Consider the following 20,182-nt stretch of genomic DNA (forward strand, 5'->3'; position numbering starts at 1 on the left):
CTGATTTGAGCTCATATTTTTGTTTTTGTAACCTGCCTTGATTCCTTAGGGAAAAGTAGGATATCAATAATAATAATAATAATAATAATAATAGGTGTCTGATGGTGACAGTGCCATGTGTTGTTGTTTTTTAAAAAAACCATGAATTAGTATTTTCCCTGTGTTCGTCTCTAGAGAGATTAATCCTGAATGTGAAATACAGATTGGGAAACAGTGCTGATGCATTACTGAACTGATATAATGTTGACATAAAAAGGAAAGGAAATAATCATCTTCTGGAACCTTAGGTCAAGGGTGGGCAACTGTCAAAGGTCACTTTAGTTCCCCAGCAACCCTTAGGAGTTGCCCACTCTCTGCCTCCATCCTACAAATAAATATATATATATTTAAAATGTTTTGCACCCTACATATTGGGTTTCACCACATTTTGAGAGGTGCCTTATGCAGTTTTAGGGCAGGAAGGACCTTTTCCCAACAGAAACTGATCAGAAGGCAAATCTGTTGTCCCTTCCTGTTAGGAAAACTGCCTCCTCCAGGCCTAAAACAGTCCAGGAGGGGGATGAAGTATGGTGAAATTGCCACCCATACCCCCCACATGGCACTGGGTTTAGTTTTGGACAAATATTTTGGGTGGGATGCTAAAGGCTCTGGGAGCACAAATGGCCTTGAAAAGGCTACATGCTGCCCATGGGCAACTTTCTCCACTCTTGTTTTAAGTTAAACCAATTTATTTCAGCATAAGCTTTTGTCAGTTAAAGCCTGTTTATTCACAGCTGTAGTCCACAAAAGCTTATGCTGAAATAAATGAGTTAGTTTTAACAGTGCCATAAGACTCCTTTTCCCTTTCCTTTTACACGGAGGCAGAGTAACATAACTACCTCCGAAATCAATTTACATTTTATTTTCCCCTAGCCTTCAGACCAATTCAAGTATGATAGCCTTAGTAAACCTACTGAAAATCACTTCTGTGCTGGCACAAGAGCTATAATCTTTCTAGGTCTGCAGTTGTATGATTGGACCACTTGTATGCCAGTACAGCACTTCTGCAGCTGCTGCTTTTGGTAATGTTAAGAGTCTTTATGTGATCAGGCAAACACACGTGAGCAAATAGTAATTGCTCTGACTTTGTAACCATGTTTATGGTTGCCTCCAAAAACATTGTGGAAGTGGGGGCTTTACTTAATGTTAGTTTAATTATTGTCTTGGTTCCTATGCATGTTCTTTCATCTAAAAGGTGAGTGCCAAAAGGGGTATCCACCAACCCAACCTGCTCATTTGAAAGTGGTTCCCATTCTGAAACTCCAAGAGGCAAATAAACACAGCTGTGAAGCACACAGCCATTCCTTGCCTCCCCAGCCTGCTGAGGAGGAAGTCTGGCAGGGTAATGGAATGGGAGTGGAGCTAGAGGGGAGTAGAAAGTTTAAAAAGAAGCAAGAGGAAAGAACTGGGAAGCCAGAAGATACAGATAAAGAGAGATTGGAGGAAAAAGGGCAGGAAAAAGAGAACTGGAATGAGAGCAAGTGACAACAGGTAGGAAATGGAGGACATTGGGAAGGCAAGGAAAAGAGGCAGTGAAGAGGCAGTGAAGAAGAAAGGTGGGACAAGTGGCTGCTGAGAAGTCCAGAGAGAGGGACAGACTCAAAGAGATGATACAGGAAGAGATGGATAAGAAACAGGATGAAGAGGAAGAGCAGCCAAGTAGGGAGGAGGTGATCAGAGAAAATGGAGAGAGGGACCATGAGAAGACACCTCAAGGCAAGGCAGACAGAACAAGGGCTGATGAAGGACTGTTCCTCCATTCCAAGAGCTGTCCTTCACTGATTCCCCTGAGATTTCCACTGGGAACTTCTAAAGGGAAGTAGCCTTCCAAGGGGTAGGGAAAAGCTGGCTCCCTCATTTGGGTGTCAAGTCTTTGCAACAGGTAGGAACGGAGAGGAGAGTTAGGCTAAAGGAAGTACCAGTAGGGGTGAGTGCTGATCCAGAGGTATATATAGGCTTCTCCTGCCCCCCGCCCCCCACCACATAAGCATCAGAGGCTCCCCTTCCTGCTAGAGGAGAGTCCCTCTTTATCACAGTGGGTCATGACTAGAAAATCATGAAAGGGAAACTTTAGAGAAGGAGGCCCAGAAGCAGAGAGGACTTTGACGAAATGAAGTTACTTGCCTGACTTACTCAACTGCTTGTAAGGGAAAAAGGGTTCATCTCAAAGCTTCTTGAGTTGATAAAGGGAAGGGGGGAGTGGAAGGGAACTCTACTATGGCTTAGATTGAAGGATGGATTGTGAAAAATAAGGATTGTGTGAGTGAGTCCATGATGATGTTGAGGTAAAAAACTACTAATGTTGAAACTAATGTTGAGACTAGCCACAGAGCAGTAGGTAGGAGACCTCAAGGACAAGAGATAACCAAAGCACAAAGTGGGTGGGGAATTTGACCTGTTATCAATCGACAGTAAAATACAGTCGGCCCTTCTTATACACGGATTTTTTATACACAGATTCAAGCATACACGGTTTGAAAATGTATCAAAAAAGTATAAATTTACCTTGATTTTCAGTTTTTTATCAGGGACACCATTGTGCTATGTCATTATATTTAATGGGACTTGAGCATACATGGATTTTGTTATACACAGGGGATCTTGGAACCAAACCCCAGCGTATAACAAGGATCCACTGTATTACCATATTTCAAGATACATCCACACAAGACATATTTTCTAGCAATGGCAGCTGTTATTAAAAAGACTGCAAAACTTTCATACCAGTATTTTTATCAGATATTTGTAACATAATAATGCTGCAGGCAGATTACAACACCATGGTGTATTTAATTGCGAGTAACAGTGATATGTGCAGCATTATTTTTGTCTATGAATTCATTGCTTTCTGTGGTTATGTATGATTTGTATTGTGTTGTTCTGATCCTAAATATGGAAGAACTATTTTACCATGAAGGCAGTATGTTAAACTTCTAGCATTAAACATAGGCCACTATGGCTCACATTAAAGTTGGTTTGCTATAGAAATTGCCCAATATAGTTAATAAAATTGGCTCATTACCTCAAGTTTCACTCAAATATAAATCCCACTGGCCATGAACTAAATTGCAAAATGACCCTGACTGGAACTGCTGATAAGGATGTTTAATTTTGAATGTGATTGCTGACTGGGTAAGACAGAGGAATAGGACATTTAAGCAATTCCTTTTGGAAGAATAATGTATCTGCTTTGTTAAACAAAGAAGTCTGCATGCGCAAAATGAGTAACGTCTTACTACAGCTAATAAAATATATTAAAAGCTATTGCGATTTCTTAAATTTGTCATGAGATTAGTTTAATGAATAGTAGTCTCTGAGTTCATTGAACAGATGGAAAGGGAATAACTAATTCTAAAAACAGATTTTGACCCATTTTTCTGCAATAAAATCTATTACTGTAGTTCTTACCCCAGTTTGCAAATACATCATCAAAAAACAAAGCAGCCACAAAACCTGTCCCACACACTGAAAACGTGTTGTTTATCTGTTTATGGCTGTAATCTTGACTACATTTATACTGGACTAGGCTATTGCATTAGTTTAGATTTAGCCTGGACTAGGTAAGTAGCACCATAACTTTGCTGAAGGTAACCAGGTACATGAAAGACTACTTTTTTACCCCATATAAGTAAATTTTGAGCTGAGTTGCAGAAATAATATAATTATTTATAAACTGGTGCTTGTTAGTTGCATAAATATTCACCCTACTGACTTGATAGAAACACCTTTGGCAGCAGTTACAGCTATGGGTCTTCTGTCTCTGTCTACTTTACACATCTGGATCCTGCAATTTTTGCACATGCGTCTTGACAGAATTACTTCGGTTCTGTCAGGCTCGATGGAGACTATTGATAAACAGCATCTATATTTTGCCACAGATTCACAATCACATTAATGTCTGGGCTTTGATTGGACAAGTTTAAGACACCCATGTTCTTGTTTTTCAGCCATACATCTTTTGCTGTATGTTTAGGGTCAATGTCCTACTGGAAGGAGAACCACCATCTGAGACCAAGGTTCTTTGCAAACAGAAACAGGGTTTCCCCTAGAATTGCCCTTTATTTAGCTCCATTCATCTTGGTTTCAGTTGTGACCAGTTTCCCACTCCCTGCTGAGGAAAAGCATCCCCACATCATGTTACTGGCACTACCATACTTCACCATGAGGATGATGTTCTCAGGACAATGAGAACTATACATAGTTATACAGAACTATACATAGCTTTTTGTGACAAAGCTAAAGATTCAGTTATGATCTCATTAGACCAGCAAACCTTTGTCCATATGTGTGCTATGGCCCCAAATACTCCTTTGCAAACTTTAAATGGACTTTGATATAGGTCTCTTTCAGCAATGGCTTTCTTCTCACTACTCTTTTATAAGGCCCAACTTCATTAAGTGTCTGGGTGATAATTGTCTCACGGGTGACAATTGTTGCATTGTCTCAGCTGTGGATCTACCCAGCTCCTTCAGTGTTAGCACTGGCTTCTGGTTCTCTGAAAGAAAACCTTCTTTCCTCATTGGCAATAGTTTTTTTTTCTAACCAGAACTGTGGTTGAGCTGTATTATTTCCATTTTATCATAATCAGGGATGTTCATATTTTGGGATTTTTAAAAATAATCCAACCCTGATTGGGATTTTTGCACAACTTTATCTTGTACTTGTTTTGATAGCTTCTTGGCCTTCATGATGCTGTTTGTTTTGATATACTTTCCATCAAACTCTGGGACTTTCCAGAAACTGATATTTTCAATCTGAAATATGTGCCACTGATACTGCATACAGGTGAACTTCATTTAACAATCTGTGCTACTTTTTGAGACAGCATGTTGCCAAAAAAAAAAAAAAAAATGGTAAATACCTATGCTAGCAACAAGTGCTCATTTGTTTTTGTTTACTTCACTCTTGTGCCACAATAAAATTTTTTTACTCCTTCACAACATTGTTTCCATCAAATGGTAATGATGGCAGTCAAATCCATTTCAGTTCCAGGTTTTAACATAATGAAATGTTACATTCCAGATTATAACATAATAAAAATGAAAGGTGTGTGTGTGTGTGCACGCGTGTGCGCACTAAACACTTTTGCAAAGCTCTGTTTCTTCCTTTTTTATCCTTTCTTCCCTTTTATTTACAAACAACATCACTGAGACACTCAAGGCAGCTCAAATGAGAATTATTGAAAAACAGACATATAATACTTGCACACACAAAAGTATAGATAGATTTTTTTTAAAAAAGAAAATAGACACAGAAATAGGCAGAATGTTTGTTGTTTTAATGGTCAGACTGTAGATCTGCAATCATATACCGTAATCAGTTACTTGAGAGTAAGTTCTACTGAAGTTAGTAAGGCTTACTTTTGAGTAAAAATGTACACAATTCTGTTTCTCATACGGTTTTCATTTAGTGCCTAACTAGCATGAGGGAAGAGCCAACCAAATCTTTCAGGGTTTTGAGTTGCATTGCCAGTGTATCAACCTTTTCATAGCCTCTGTTAGGGAACAGTGCCTCTTTTGATTATCTGAGAAGACAGGAAAAAGAAAATAGCTGGAATTCACAATTTTGCAAGTTCCCCAATCCTCCACTTACTGGGCAGCAGGAGCTGTGAGTGAGGAGGCTCTCTTTCCCTGTTGATCAGGAAGCAGAAACTGATGTTCTGATCCCTTCCTATTGAGAGGAACAAATATCTAAAAAATCTAAAGGACAGTTGGGCAGTTTACAGCATAGCATGGCCAAGCAATCTGATAAAGAGGAACAATGGGATTGTGAAGGATTAACCAGAACTGTCGAAACTTGCCAGGAAGGCAGGAAGGCAGGAATTAGTCAATGAACTAGTTCTGGAAATTATTAAGAAAGGTAACTTGAAGAAAGGATGTTGCTAAAACTATGTATTTTTGAATGTATAAAAGGTTTGAAGAAAGACAATTGGGTGTGACAGTCTTGGAATTGCCATGTAGGCAGCTGTCACCCCGTACAGAGATTAAAGGGGTGCTTATTTTGAGCTACAGTTGGACTCTGAACTTTCTTTGTTGCTGGGTGCTCCAAGGACCCTTCTGACATAGGTTGGGAGGGCTTGCTACCCTCCCCCTTCACTATGAGCAATCCCTGGTGTGACTAGTAGAAGCATGGTAGCTGTTTAAGTTCCTCCCCATACCAGAGACAGCTTCTGGTGGAGTGGATGGGAACATTAGTCAGCTGCTTCCCAGTCAAGAGGGGAACAGGCCCCACAGCAGCTGCTGCCCAGTAAGTGGGGATTGGGGGACTATCTAACTTGCAAATACATACATACATGATTGTGAATACGAACCAGTCATGTATGCTTTTACATTGGTAATTATCTAAGGATTTCAGACAGCTATCAATACCACTATTAAGGTATTTCATTTGAAGATTGTCATACCGTGTATTTAAAATGTACTATCACAGAAAAAGCCAATTATGAATACAGCACCTCAGTACAGAGTGAGAGAAAGGACCATTCCTTTCCAGGATTTCATTTATAATTTCTTCTTTATTTTTATGGTTTCTATTCTTATTTTAGAGGGCAAGGTGCATCCCTTTCTCACATTTTGCCAGAGTTTCTTCTTGACTTTGAAGATTATAAGAAATGGACACAGTTACAGATTATGGTGAAGGTAATTTTTTAACTTTATTTTTATTTATGCCTTTTCATAAGGATTATATCAGGACACCAGGGACACTGAAACCATTAGCCTTTTTGTTTATGGGATGGCTCAACTTCAGCAGCTTTACTAGAGGTGTTTGTAAATTGCAGTGGGAAGCTAAACATTGGCAGCAGGTCATTATTAATACTGCCTGCTATTAGGTACATTATTAAAATAATGACCACCAACAAAGCAGAAAACAACCTGATTACTGTGAAAGCAGTGGCAAAATGCTAAATCAGTGTTACAAAATAATATATCAAGTAAATAAAAATATATGTAAGGCCCTATTAAGTGAATGCAAAGGTGCCTGTAAGATTTCCTATCCCATCCCTCCCCCTACTTCACTACTTTACAAGAAAAAGCTATGGAGATATGTTAAAAGATCAGGGTTATGTCACAATATTGTCAAAAGAAAATGCCAAAGCATATACATTGCCAAGTCTGAGGTATAGTGAATCAGGTGTAGGGTATGGACAGAGGGAGAACAAATTAAATTTTTCATCCATTATCATTCAAACATCCTTAAATATGAAGATTCTTAGAAATATAATGTGTGCTGAGAAGTAGGCTCCTGGGTTCAGTGGAGCTTACTCCCAATTAAGTTTGTTTAGGATAGATTACACACAGCCTTTTTTATTTATAGGATGACTCAACTTCAGAAGCTGTACTAACTCTATGTGTTCTTCTGGTGATTCCTGACTATATACTAATCTTGGTTGTCCAATTTGCCTGGTCATTTGGGGTGGGGTGGGATCAAATGTGCTATACATGCCACAGTTTCTTATCTTGCTTGTGAGTTCTTTATAAATGATCATCATGATTTAATGTCTCATACTTTTTGATTAATAATAATAATAATAATAATCAGATATAATGAACAAGATTGCACAGGATGGTCTGGTTGGAGACACAGCAAAGACTAGCCAGTTCCTAGATGAGAACTTACTAATAGACCACTCAGTGTTGATTGAATTGCAGCAGATTGTGCATATAAAAGTTTGTGCATAGGATTTTCTGAATTAACCTATTGTTCATTGAGTATTATGTTAGTAGCTAGAGTTTTACTACAATACAGTACACATTATTATGAAATTAAAATATAAATCACAAATGTTTCAGCTTGATCTGAAGGTTCAGAAATATGATCCCGATGACAATTATATGTATATTTTGGATGACTATCTATTTGAGGCCATGAGCAAGCGGGCATGGACAGATGTGCTACTTCAGATATATAAGGTAAGATGAATATGTCTTTGTTGTATTTGCTTTGCTTTGCTTTGCTTTGCTTTGCTGGCTTCAGGCATAAGGGGAAGCCATATTTTATGCTAACCATAGAAGAAAGCTTGCACTGTAGTTTGGACTTCCATATGTACAGAGGAAACCATCATTCAGAACTGCTTGTCTCCTTTTGTTTCCCATGTGTCAGCAGTCAGTATCATACATTAACATATTTCTTCATGGTTCAGAAACCCTGAGGCATCCCAACTGCTAAGTCTTTCATGAGGGAGCCTTTTGAGGAGATACAACAATTCTAATACTGCTGTATTCAGAGGTATTGATGAATGACAGGTAGCCAGTTGGCTTCAAATTGTTGTTTCAGATCCTAGCTTGAAGGCAGGTTCAATGCCTGACATATTGTGAATCAATAACTTTGCTAATATCAAAACATTGGCTCCAAACATGCATCTCTACATATTTCCAGTATTTTGAATGTAAGCCCCTAAGAACAGTGGGCAACTGAGATTATTTTAGCCTTCTGCTATGGGGAATCTCTTTCTTCTCGTGGCCTGTCTACTCTTCAAGATGTCAGACTGCTTGCAGTGTGGAACAAGTGTCTAGATCTTGACATAATTAACAGGAGGACAGTTGGAGGCTTTCAGGGAGTTCATCAAAATTCTAGGGAAGGCAAAAGAGTGACGAGGCATTGCATTTTAACTAAGAAAGAATCATAGAATCATAGAATAATGGAATTGGAAGAGACTGCAAGGGCCATCTAGTCCAACCCCCTGCCATGCAGGAATCCAAATCAAATCATCTCCGATAGATGGCCATCTAGCCTCTGTTTAAAGACCTCCAAGGAAGGAGACTCCATTACACTCCGAGGGAGTGTGTTCCACTGTCGGACAGCCCTTACTGTCAGGAAGCTCCTCCTAATGTTGAGGTGGAATCTCTTTTCCTGCAGCTTGCATCCATTGCTCCGGGTCCAAGTCTCTGGAGCAGCAGAAAACAAGCTTGCTCCCTCCTCAATATGATATCCCTTCAAATATTTAAACAGGGCTATCATATCACCTCTTAACCTTCTCTTCTTCAGGCTAAACATCCCCAGCTCCTTAAGTCGTTCCTCATAGGACATGGTTTCTAGACCTTTCACCTTTTTATTAAATGTCCATAAATGTTCTGCACCATCCTATAGAAAAAGAAGGTCCTCTGGGAAATGTTTGCTCCAGCAGGCCAGGACTAGACTGGCAACAGAGAATCTTTTTGTCTGCTTCCCCCAGATTGTGGAATGTGCTGCCAGAGAAAATGTGACAGGGAGAAGATATGACAGCTGAAAATGCTGACTGCATTTAAAACAGCATTAAAGACATATCTCTTTTGGCAGGCCTACTTGGTCAATTTTAAATCATCAATTTTCAATTTGTATATGTGGGAACCAGTACCATGCAGTGGTTTCACTCAGATAGTGACTGTGACTCTGGTCACCAGGGTTTTCAACCATGGAAATCCACTGGATGACCTTAGGCAAGTCACACTCTCACAGCCTCAGAAGAAGACCCCTTCTGAAAAATCTTACAAAGAAAACCCCATGATCGATTTGCATTAGGGTTGCCATAAGTAAAAAATGACTTGGAGGTACACAAAAACAACTTTACTGAGTGCATTTTAATGGTTTTTATAGTACAGTGGTACCCCGGGATACGAAAGCACCGCCTTACGAAATTTCCGGGATACGAAAAAATCCCATAGGAAAAAACTGTTCCGGGTTACGTTTTTTTTTTCGGCTTACGAAAAAAATTTTTGGTGCTTTTCGGCGCTTTTTCGCACGAAACGCGGCTTTCCAGCGCTAGCGCCTATGGCTTTTTCGGGTTACGAAAAAAATCGGGTTACGAACGCCGCGGCGGAACGAATTAATTTCGTAACCCGAGGCACTACTGTACTGTATTTTAACTATGGGTTTATGTGTTTTTAATTATGTTTTGTATTTTAATATGCTGTTGTTTGCCTCAAACCTTGAGGAGAGGTGGGAAAGAAATAAAATTTTGTATTATTATTATTATTATTATTATTATTATTATTATTGGCAAAGAGTTGCAAAGGGCTCTCAGTGCAGTAAAACTGTCCAAAGAACCTCTTAGAGGCTTTTGGAAATCAGTGGTGCCACTAGGGATGTGCAGGGTGTGTGTTGTGCACCAGGTGACACACCAGAAGGGTGTCCTTCTGTGGCCTCATTCTCTGATATGCAAGGGGGTGCATGCGGTTGGCCTTGCTCTTTACCATGGCCCCATTCTCTTCAGAGGCAACCTGGGCCATGGCAAGGAGGAGCGGGAGATGTGCATGGATGTTCAGACTTGCTTCTTGCTATTGCAAGGAGAAAGGCTGAGCCCAGGAAGGCCCGGCCCCCACACCAAGTGACACCACGAGCAGGGGCGCCACTTTTGGAAACACTACTGGCCATTTTAGGGCAGTTTTCTGATACCCAGTATTGCAGATAGGCATGGGGACTCTTGAGGGCTCACAAAAAAAGTCTCGGGAGTTGATGGGGACCCTTGGGGCATACTTTTCTTACTTCTAGGTTAGAATGTTTCAAATGCTAGAAACCCTCAACCTGTATAAAGCCCAATGGAGAGAAGAAATAATATATGATGGTTTGAAAATACACACCCACCTCCTCGTTACTTAGTACTAATAGAAATGCATAGGGTCCTTATGAGTCACACATTGGTAATGGGAGGAAAATATTGATCTTCTTACATTAGAAGAACTGGCAATTAATTTGAAGTAAATTAATTAATTTGAAGTTAATTTGAATTAAGTTGCGGTGGCTTAGTGGTTAAGACACCAATTATGATGATCGAAAGATCAGAAGGTTGGCAGTTCAAGGCCTGAGTTCTACATGATGGGGTGAGTTGCTGTCACTAGTCCCAGCTTCTGCCAACCTAGCAGTTCAAAAGCATACAAATGCAAGTAGATAAATAGGTTTCACTTTGGTGGGAAGGTAACAACGTTTGGTGCAGTCATGCTGGCCACATAACCATCTGAGTTATCTTCAGACAATGCTGGCTCTTTGGCATAGTAATGGAGATGAGCACCACCCCCTACTGTTGGTTATGACTAGACATTCATGTCAAGGGACTACCTTTACCTTTTTTAAGGAGTCTAGGGAACAACCACTATTGAATTCACTATGATTCTAGTTAAACCTCCCCTTATTTGGGCTGTTACATTTTTAAATGTTCGTTTTATAGAAGAAACAATGTCTTTCAGATTTTAGTTCTCCAACGTGTCTCTTCTCTTGAGAACAACAGCCACAGAAATTCAGAAGACATAGAAAATGTTCCCAAAATTACTTCGGATCCTTTGTCTAGTAATATATATTCTTCATCTGAAAGAATTCTACTTGCTTGGATGAACAGACATTTTGAGAAGATGCGAAAAGTTGTGTGGAAAGAGTGCAAAAAAGGTGGGGGAAAAATCAACAAATTTGTTAGACAGGGTTCTTCTTACAAACAGTGCATGGAAAAGATTTACTGTAAAGTTTTTTTCACTTGCAATTGTCCTGTTGATCTTCTAAGACAGTTTTATAATAAGTTTAGAGTTAGTCATAACACAATTTAATTTGCTCAGATATTGAAATACAGTGCAGCCGCATCATACGTGGGCGCATTATACGTGGCTTTCAGCATATTCTGAAAGCTGCACTGGAAGGAGTAAAGGTGTGTGCACCCATGATGCACGTGCGCCACTGTGGGCACAAGCCCCATTACTTCTAATGGGGCTCAAACATACATGGGGGGGGGGGTTCCAGAACGGATCCCCTGCGTAAGAGAAAGGACCACTGTATGAAGATATAATGGATGGCTTCCCTATAATTTTTTCATATTTCCTGCAGAAGAAAAGCATTTTTAATGTCAACTATAAATTGAATAGTTTAGACATTTCTGCGGGAAGCAAATGGCTTTTGCTAAAATAGGGTTTTCAACTTCTCAAAGAACCAAGGCACCCTTTGAAAAGAGCTCTTTAAAGTCAATTGCATGACTTATTCACCTTTGTAAAAGTACCATGTACTATTCAGATTTTAGTTACAGTATTTTATTACACCACTGAAAATGTAAAAGCTATGAATGCCAGTGCAATTCTTCCTGTGGAACTGATTGTGACTGCAATGCTGAATTTGATCCTTTAGTAGTTAGATTAAAATAGTCTGAGTTAGAAGAGTATTAACATTTAAAATAATGTGTTAAATATTCTTCTGGCATGAAATTAATACATAAGCAAATAATATAGCATTGATATATCTGATTCAGAATTAGCACAGAGTTTGTGATTCAAATATAGTAAATTTTCAGAATGATTATGGCTAGTATTTGAAACTTTTGAAATACCCCTTTTTAATTAACAGCTTCAGTTTTTTAAATTACAGCAGATGCAATGACGCTCCTTAACATTATCTTTCTGTGGTACTTCTACAGATACTCGAATTTTACAGATATTGTGGTCTGCTAAAAAGACAAACGAGTAGGTCCTAGAAAAAAATGGGTTTGAACTCTCACTAGAAACTAAGGGTCTAGTGAGATTATTGTCTTCCATTCCTAGGCTTGGGTGGTATATGTCCTCTTTCACCTCACCTCACTTCACAGTTAAACACTACCCAGACCTGTAGTCTGCTTGAGTCTCAAGACTAAGGCCCCGAACAGACAGGCCAAAATAAAGCTGCTTCGGGTTACTTTGGAGGTATGCTGTTTAAATGACACACACATCTTAAGAGGTCAGAAGGGGCGCCAAAGCTGTGCTCCAGTCCTTAGGACGGGAGTTTTGGCTTTGGCGTGGCTTCCAGCCTCTTAGGATGCATGCATCATTTAAACAGCATACCTTCAAAGTGACCTGGCAAAATGCTAACAGAGAACAGAAACGGTACTGTGTGCATGCGGATGCACCACCATTAGGGATAGCCCCCATTGTTCCATGGTGGTGCATGCATGCGCTTGTGAAATCATTGGGGATGATGAAACTTAATGACAGTGTGGCTGCATGCATGTGCTGCTACAGAACAACAGGGGCTGTCCCTAATGGCATGACCATGTGCACGTGCTGCCACTGGGGACAGCACGAGCTTGGCATCTGTGGATGACAAGTCCGCGGATACCGAGGGCCGACTGTACTCAGTCCAAGGAACCTGTTTCATTTCTAAAGGAGTGCCTATCACCAGTAATGGGCTGGATATCAAAATGAACAAATGGAAACTTAATCCAGACAAGATTGAGGCAGATCAGAGAACAGGGATTCAGCCTGTGCTAAATGAGGTTACGCTCTGCTTAAAGATGAAACTCTGCATGTCTGTGTGATGGTTGATGATGGTATGCGTACCTGCATATAATATGCCCATGCAACTTAGATAATAGGAACTTTGTGAAACCTTCATCATGTGGAAGTTTTGGCAGCCTCTGTAATATCTGAAATCCTTCAAACCTCCTTTCAGGCACTGGTTTCCTCCAAATCTAGTTTGATGACTCTAATGGTCACTGGTTTTGCCTGTATTGTTCACTATTCTTTGCCTAACACTTGAGAATAAGTGTGTGTAGGGAATAACAGATAAACAGAACTGTCAACTGTAGAACCTTCTTAAAACCAATTCGGTATTAATTCATCCTGGAATTCAAGCATTTTAGATAAATTCCTTGGTGTTTAACAGTTTGGAACAAACAGTACCTTTGGTTCCAAGAGTGTAAGCATGAGTCTAATATTGAAATAAAATCTTTGCACTGACTGCCATTGAGAAACTAGGTTAAGTAAAAGGTTGTAGGTTTGATCTTGTATATACACTCATCCCTCCATATTTGTGGATTTGATTATTCATGGATTCAATTAATATGTTCTCTCTAGGAATATTTAGGTCCTCCAGTGCATCTCTATGGTCCACTTTAACCAAAAGTTGCACTGAAAGTCCTAGAGATTCTTAGAAAGAACACTCTGCTAGGCCTTTGTAGCTCCTCCAGCGCAGTTCTATAGTCATTGTCTGTCGGACGGTGACCACAGAGTTGTGCAGGAGGACCTAGAGATTCCTAGAGAGGTGTCCTCTCAGGTAAAAACATGGTGTTTTTGTTATTTGTGGTTTTTCCATATTCATGGGGGTCTTCTGCCCCAAACCCTAATGAATGTGGAGGGACAAGTGTCCTTTTTTTTCTTGATGGCTTACTGGTTACTTTGTTACAGAAGGCACTATAGTATTTGGATCACTAATGGAAGGCTTAATTATAGCTTCAACATCTTGCACTTTAAAAGACAGACAGATAATCTTTAAGTGCCAAGTGACATTTGTGCCATAATTTATATACTACTTTGTGTATTAATGTAGTAGCTATTTTTATATTCAATAGAAGAGAAGGTATAAATATGTAAAACCCTATATAACCTAGGGTTATAGTAAAACCTACTTAACATCATTTTAAATAATATATTATGTGTGTATGTGTTATCCATCTCATTTTGAATGCTTTAAAATTTGCTGTCCCTTCTGAATAATTTATGTGAATGTCTGGAAATTCAGAGGTACACCTGAATTCTCACATCCATTTGTATATAAAAATATCTCAAATTTCAGAGTTACTTAAGACTGCCAAAACTCTCATATTAACACCATAATTTACCATTTTTGTATATTGAGTGTATTAGAATGGACTTTGAGGTAAAAAATTCAGACATATACCAGTATATGTGGACAATTGTCCAAATGAAATGGTTATTGAGGGAAGCAGAAAGAGAAGAAGACCACACACTAGATGGATAGACTCTATTAGAGAAGCTACGGGTATAAATCTACAAGACTTAAGCACAGCAGTGGAGAACAGGGTGTCTTGGAGATGTCTTATCCACAGGATCGGCATGAGTTGGGGTTGACCCAAAGGCAGTTAACAACAGCAAACAATAATATTTCTGCTAGTTCTAGTTATCTTTACCAATTGATGATCAGCTAAAAGCAAAAGATAAATTATCATTGCTCAAACTGGCCGTTGTTCATGGCAGAACTATGCAGCACTTTTCAAGTGATCATCTATATCTGTTGTTCTCCACCTATCTCTCAGTTGAGTAAGGGTTTGCTAAAACTCAGGGCAAGAGCAGGTAAAGTTGTAAGGCTAGAACCCAGTGAGAGAAATCTGATGTTATAACTGCTTCTGTGGTACCCCATGTGCTCCTAAAACCTACTTCAGATGGCTGAGAAACTGTCACCCTAGCTGTTTTTTGTATGATACCAAGAGCTGTAGGCAGGATCAAAGGGGAAGAAAGTCCATTGCTCCAACCATGCAGCTGCATTTTAATGTTGGGTCTAGGCCTTCAGCTAATCCCAATGAAAATCCTAGTTAATCATTGGGACTGATGTAGGTTTTGGGTTACTATTCAGTAATTAAGTCAATGGATCTATTCTGTATAGAATTAGCAATTGGACTTTGGGCAAAATTCCTTTGTTCAAAAAGTTCCTTTGAGGAACCATGATTTGACTGGTTATCTTAATATAGTATGTTTTGATCAATACAAAAATATACAGAGCACAAGAATGCTATCCCACCTCCACTGGGTTTGGGGACTGCTAAATTCAGCCAACAATGCATTCAGTATGAGCTGTGGACTTTTAATTTCATTCTGTTTTTTAACAAATACAGTATTGTAGTAAGTGTACTACTATAGTAAGTGTAAACAACTCTATAGAGTTATAACATAGGCCAGTATACATAGATTAAGAGTGAATAAACCAAAAACATATAAAATTGCTAGTAAATTGTGAAAGTCTTTTAAGGTTAGAAGACGTCAAATAAGAGGGATGAAGTTACTCCCCGTGGGCAGTTTTAGGCTGACAGTGACTACCACTTGTCATGTTAAAGACTTGGAGAGACATTTGAATTTGTCACCCCAAAACTATACCATAGATTTTGCATTTTTGTGGTATTCACAAAAAACAGCAAAAGGGAAATGTAGATGGGGGGGGGGGGGACAAAATAGTTTGGTAGTAAGATAATAAAAAACTGGAAAAACTCTGATTTTAGAAAGAGATGGTAACGAGGTAAAAGTGATGTACAGAGAGAAGAATATTTAAGAGTGCTGATAAGAGGTTTAATCCAATATGAATAGAGAAGACCAAAGGGAGTGGGGAAGGGGGAGGAAAGAAGGGATTTTAATGGAAATATATATGAAAATATCTATGGAAATTTTTATATATGATAGTTGTTATGGCATGATATTGACAAGATGTCTTAAATAATAAAAAATATGCTCAATGCTAGGGAATTCTGGGAACTGTAATTTTGTGAGGCATTTAGTTTCTGTTGGTGAGCTCTGATGCCACAATAAGCTACAATTCCCAGGATTCCCTGCCACTGAGACAGCGCAGTTGTGGTTTCAAACTAGATTATTTCTGCAGTGTGGATTGGACCTTAGTCTGTGAAAGTTTATGCTACATACTTTCTCTCAGTTAATCTCAAAGATGTTACAATACCCTTTTGCAATATCTCTACCTTACTTGTTACTGTTGCTTTGACTTTGTCTCAGTCTTTTAGTACAGCCGAAACCCTTTAATTACTTTAAATATTAAAAATTTCCAAGGTCATATTCTGAAATTGGGTTACATTTTAATTCATTATGGTGTTTACCCACGAGTCTGCTGTTGATGCAGAGTTGGTTGGTAAATATCCTAAGTGCTGATGTATTAATTATTAAGACTGAGTAACATAATTGTCAATTAAGACATATGGGGAGTTCTAATTAAAGGATTTACTCTTCATAAATGCATGAGGAATGCAAATAATTTTCAGAATTTGAGATAACACATACTGAAGCAGAAGTAAAACTAGTCAGCTTAGCTGTGTGTTAGTTAATGGAATCTGTTGTTTCATTTACATAATAAAATACCATTTCATTTGTTATAGAAGTAGCTTCAAATAATTCAGCACTTTATAAATTTGTAAGAGTGTTTCTAGAAACTTTAAGTACTAATGAGCAATCTGTGTACACATAAAAATAAGATGTAGTTGACTTTCTGTATAATCATTCTGTATAATCATTCTAACTACTATCCAGGAGAAACTCAAAACATAAGAATCATAATGTCTATATATCCCTTACCCTTTAATATCAAAATTGTCATCTATAAATACTTATATAGACTTAAATACACATCATGTCAGTCTCTTTATCCATCAGCAGAATCTGATATAATTGAACATCATGTGATCTTTGTCCTCCAGGACAATGGAGACATCCAATGACAGTAAGCCTACCGGTATAATAATCTGGTGAAGGAATATTATAGAAGGAAATTAAACTACTAGTAAGTGATGAACACCTAATATATTTGTGATGGTGTAGGCATACCTAAAATGAAGGGTCATGTTCATGATATAATTTTCCTGAAAGGACAAATGCAGAAGTTTAACAGAACCACAGATCCTTAAGCATTAAAATGTCATTTCAAACAGGTGATATACCACCCACAAGATGGATAGTAAACTTCGATAGAGACCTGCTTGATGGACTTGTCCTTGCTGCACAAGTAGCAAGCTATTGCCCTTATTTGGTAAGAATTTTTTCTAACATTTTGATGAAAACGTTTATTTTTATTGTAGGAAACATCTTTTTTTCAATGTATTAATAGGTAGTTGGTAGTAGTAGGATAGCACATCTTAAATAAAAGTGAAAAAATACCTTCTCATCTACCTGTACAAACTACAGCTCTGATTTTGTTATCAGTTTACATTTTCAGCTGTTGATTTTTATCTTCACTATAATTATTCTTTGCACTCTCTCTTTCATTTGTTGTATTCACCTTCTTTTAATAGTCTTTTTTATTTAATGCTTCCATTCTACCCTGTACATCTTCTGTCATTTTATTATTTTTGTCTGGATCATTTTTTTTCATCTCCACTAAAAAGGCTTCTGTCTTTCAGACCCTTCCTGAAGACCTATTTACTTAATATAGCTTGACCATGCTAAATTCATTTTACTTCTCCCATTGTCATTTTGTGTTCCCATCTTGTTTATTGTTAGTATTGTATTACTATATCATAATTTGCAATCCCTACCATGGGTTCTGTTTAATTGTTTTATTTGTGTCATGACCATGGTGAAATAATTTCACAGTGAAACCAACTCACTGATGCCAGATTCTTATTGCACCATGCACTCTGAATTTAGTCAATTTAGTTTTAGGAAAGGGACAATGAAGCCACTGTGAAAATGTAAAAGCACAAGAATTACTGGAATTGATTGGTGCCAAGCATGAAGCAAAAGAAAAAGGAATACATAAATCATTTTAAAGGTCTTTATCATGATGTTTTGGAGAGATCAGAAGAAAAAATGGGAAGGGGTCTTAGCTCATTGGTGGATCATGTGTTTTGTGTATAGATGTTTGTCATTATCTGCATTTGAAAGACCCCTGTGAACATGAGCTCTGACCTGAGATTTTAAGAGAGTTGTTGCTGATCAGAGCAAAAATAACTGAATGGACCATTAATTTGACTGAGTAGTACAGTGCACCACGGCATACGTGGGTGCGGCATATGCGGCTTCCAGCCTACACAGAAGCCGTGTGGGGAAAAAACAATGACGTGTGTGCTTGTGTTGCGCGCACTGTATCGCTCCGCAAGCTTGCACCCCCATTATTTTCAATGGAGCTTGAGCATATGCACCTTTTCCCTGCACAGACCCCCCCCCCCTCCGCGCGTAAGGGAAGGGTCTGCTGTATAAGGAATAGCAAAGCACCTCTGAGTATTCCTCGCCTAAGAAAATCATATAAAGTTCATGAGATTCAACAGGTGACTTGAAAGTGCAGCTGTGAACATACACATGCAGAATAAAGTAATTTTCTGTCATCATAACAGTGGCAAACAGAGAAGGAAGTGATCCTTCAAAATTGAAAAGATAAGAAGTGAAGAACCCCAGTGAAGAAGTACAAAGATATAGAATTGTATCATGGAGGTTGCTATTAGCATGAGTTTCTGTGTTGAATGAAATAAAAAGTATCATTAGATATTTTTAGATCAATGTGAATGCTAGGAAAATGAGTAGCAGATAACTACATATATAAGCAAATTTGTTAAAAAGTGCTTGTTTGGCTCCTGTTCAAAATTCTGGACCACAGTATGTTTACTTAGATGTTCAGAAAGAGTTGGATTTTTGTCTCATCTGCAGATTTCAACTCACTTTGTGAATATGTACACGAATCCCCAAACGTCAGAACAATATTTTCACAACTGCTTGATCCTTGTAAATGCCTTTCATGCAATCAACCTTGACATAGATATACTGGTAAGTGGTGTTAATAATAGTGTGTGAGTAATTTTCTTTTTTGACTGTACTTTTCTACTGTACAACATCATATACAGGGAAATAAATTCATTAACTATATGGAATGGTATGCTATTATTTTAATTTATTAACTTGACACTGGTGCTAAATTGTTCTAAATGATAATAGAGACAAAGTACTTGAAGGGGTGCCAACTCCCATGCCATCCTGTTCATATATTAAGATTTTTTTTTTAGTGAAACCCTCACTATCAATTGGTAAAGTATGCTATGGCTTAACTCTGACTGTAATACCCAATGGATATTACATAGGTATTGACTCACCAGATTCACACTGGTTTTGTAGTTTAGCTGGGACTCATAACTGGATTTTGTCTATGTTTATTCAAGAGAGAGGCTTTTTCTTGTGTGGCACCAAAAGATTTTGGTCCTATGAAATGCTGGGATTGTCATTTTATTGACGGGCATTTAGAATGACCAGCCAGTGAGTTCTTGTGCCTCTCCAAACTACAAGCCCCAGGATCCTGTGGGATAAAATCATGGCGGTTAAAGTAGAATAATAGCACTATAATTGCGTAGTGTGAATGAGTCCCACAGGCATTTTACTTCTGTTTTCATTTAAATTCTCTGTCTATAGTTTTGTAGTTTGGTTGACTCTCAGCTTTTATTTTTGTTATTTGAAGGATGACAGTAAGTTGTAGGTGAGATGTTTTAAAAATAAACAAGAAATAGCTTTGTTGCCATGTGGTTAGGAGACTTAAGTTTAATTTAAATGAACATTTTGTATATCACATCCATAATGATCAAGTGTCATTGATCGCAGTCGTGTTCCACCATCAAGACACCCTATTGCATCACCTGGTCCTATAGGCATTGCTTTTTTTGTGTGGTTTAGTTTACAAGTTGCACATAAACTGTAGAATACCAATTTCAGTGTATCATCCTAGGAAGTCTTAT

The 20,182-nt window shown here is 38.4% G+C and overlaps 1 protein-coding gene across 1 annotated transcript in view; it reads left to right on the forward strand.

Moving 5' to 3' along the window:
* The window catches only part of CFAP47 (cilia and flagella associated protein 47), a 350,299-nt gene that overhangs the window by 99,060 nt on the left and 231,057 nt on the right, over positions 1-20,182 (forward strand). Inside the window, exons 31-35 of the mRNA XM_042458393.1 lie at positions 6,584-6,677; positions 7,830-7,949; positions 11,199-11,394; positions 17,399-17,496; positions 19,110-19,226. Coding sequence (XP_042314327.1) covers positions 6,584-6,677; positions 7,830-7,949; positions 11,199-11,394; positions 17,399-17,496; positions 19,110-19,226 — 625 coding nt within the window. The remainder of the gene's footprint in view (positions 1-6,583; positions 6,678-7,829; positions 7,950-11,198; positions 11,395-17,398; positions 17,497-19,109; positions 19,227-20,182) is intronic.

The sequence above is a fragment of the Sceloporus undulatus genome, chromosome 3 (genome assembly GCF_019175285.1).
Source record: "Sceloporus undulatus isolate JIND9_A2432 ecotype Alabama chromosome 3, SceUnd_v1.1, whole genome shotgun sequence".
NCBI classification, from domain to species: Eukaryota; Metazoa; Chordata; class Lepidosauria; order Squamata; family Phrynosomatidae; genus Sceloporus; species Sceloporus undulatus.